Raw genomic sequence first — 1,665 nt, 5'->3', positions numbered from 1 at the left:
TGTTAACCCGTAGAAAACCGCTCTATCAGGCGCCTCTTTTCTGTTTTAGCTGCAGATATCGCGCCTCAGTTCAAGTGTCCGCCACTTGGCCTAATGGAGCGTGTCACTTTGTGTCTGGCCTGCTCTCCGGTCGGGATTAATCAGGCGGAGGGAGGTTGCGGCTCAGGGAGGCACCGCGTCGTGTACTCTCGCGAAGGAGATGGAGAAGGGCATCAGAGGAGAAGGAGAGAATTGAGGTTGTCTCCACACCTGATTTGAGTAGACCCGCCTGACGATTTCGTGTCTGCATCATGACTCACTCCTTGGCTGCTGTCCTGTTCATTTAATTCCCCTCATTATCTGGCCAGTCTTATCCTGGCTTCATCCCTCATCCCGACCCCCCCACTTGGGTCTTTGCCCTACGCAACATTCATCTGTCAGGTCGAGCCGGGACCCTGGCCCACTGCTCTAACATAGGCTCATCTGTCAGGACTGTAGCTGTGGTCTTCGCTAATCCCTTTTAGAGTCAGTGGCACCACTATATTGCCTGACATAGCGACAGAATCTGCATTGACATTTGTCTTGGGTCATTTAACTCATCAGGAAAACGTTAAGTTGTGATTCAGACCAATGAGAATGTGAACCACAAATGTTACAGTTTTTCTTTCATTATTTCCTTTATTGTAGGCTCGATTACTCTTCTTTTCTTTTCACATTGTGGGTTATTGTCACGCAAACTCAAAGATCAGGCCTTTTAGTATACATTACGCGCATATAGAGTATATTATATTGTCACTTTTCCAATGTGACACACAATAACGTATCTTTTAATATGTTTTTTCCTATAGTTATTAAGATAAAAACGAAACCAACTCATCCATTAGAGTTACGATTTCCCCGTATGATTCTATTACTGTACTTATTGTAGTGCCATGGGTTATGCATTTATATCCTTTCAGGGGCCTTTGGTTTTCCCTCCAAATTAATTGAATTCAAATTATCTGTTTAACTGTCCCTGCCTAAACTCCTGTAATCGATCATCGTGATTGAAAACAGTTTGGATGTGTGGAGCCTTTTGACCGGTGTCCATTCCCTTGTCACAGGAAGTATTTCTTACTCTGTGGCGTCCCCTTCACAGTAGAGGCAGAGGAGTGAGAGGAGGCTGGCGTCGTGTGCGGAGCAATTTCCGTTGCCGAAGGTGGATGAGCAGTCGAAGGAGCGGGTCGCAGGTGGAGGAGCTGCGAGAGGTGCTGGGACATGGAGTCGAGACGGTCGTCCTCAGAGACAAGATGGCTGCAGGGGGGCAGAGCTGCTGAAGCTCAGAGCGAGGGGAGAAAGTGCGGAGGTGAAGGGAGAGTGAGGAGGTGAGAGTAGGACAGATGAGCCAAGTCAATATTGGCCAGTTAGAAAGCAGGCCATAATGAACCAAAACACAGTGTGTATTTTGCCCACTAATTTATTTATTTAATCTTGTATGTCCGCAACATGTATGTAAATATCATTTGCCTGGAGTCCACCCTTAAATATGATGTGCAACTTGTTTATCTGTTAAATATGTCCTGCCCTATGTTCCTAGGGTGCAAATAATATGTACAATCACATAAATCACTCATTATAGTAAAACTACAAGGAAATTCAATTTCAGTATTTTCTTAATTATGGTTTTATTGTATACTTTATGCTGTA

At 44.9% G+C, this 1,665-nt stretch overlaps 1 protein-coding gene across 1 annotated transcript in view; it reads right to left on the bottom strand.

Moving 5' to 3' along the window:
- Window positions 1-1,092: 1,092 nt before the first annotated feature.
- LOC104950723 (catenin delta-1-like) overlaps window positions 1,093-1,665 on the bottom strand; it is a 19,269-nt gene continuing 18,696 nt past the window's right edge. The window contains exon 10 of the mRNA XM_010777283.1: window positions 1,093-1,229. Within this exon, the coding sequence (XP_010775585.1) occupies window positions 1,093-1,229 (137 nt within the window). The remainder of the gene's footprint in view (window positions 1,230-1,665) is intronic.

The sequence above is a fragment of the Notothenia coriiceps genome, unplaced genomic scaffold (assembly GCF_000735185.1).
Source record: "Notothenia coriiceps isolate Sejong01 unplaced genomic scaffold, NC01 NC01_scaffold00000339, whole genome shotgun sequence".
NCBI lineage: Eukaryota > Metazoa > Chordata > Actinopteri > Perciformes > Nototheniidae > Notothenia > Notothenia coriiceps.
The sequence above is the reverse complement of the archived record's forward strand: the minus strand, read 5'-3'. Positions and strand labels throughout refer to the sequence as shown.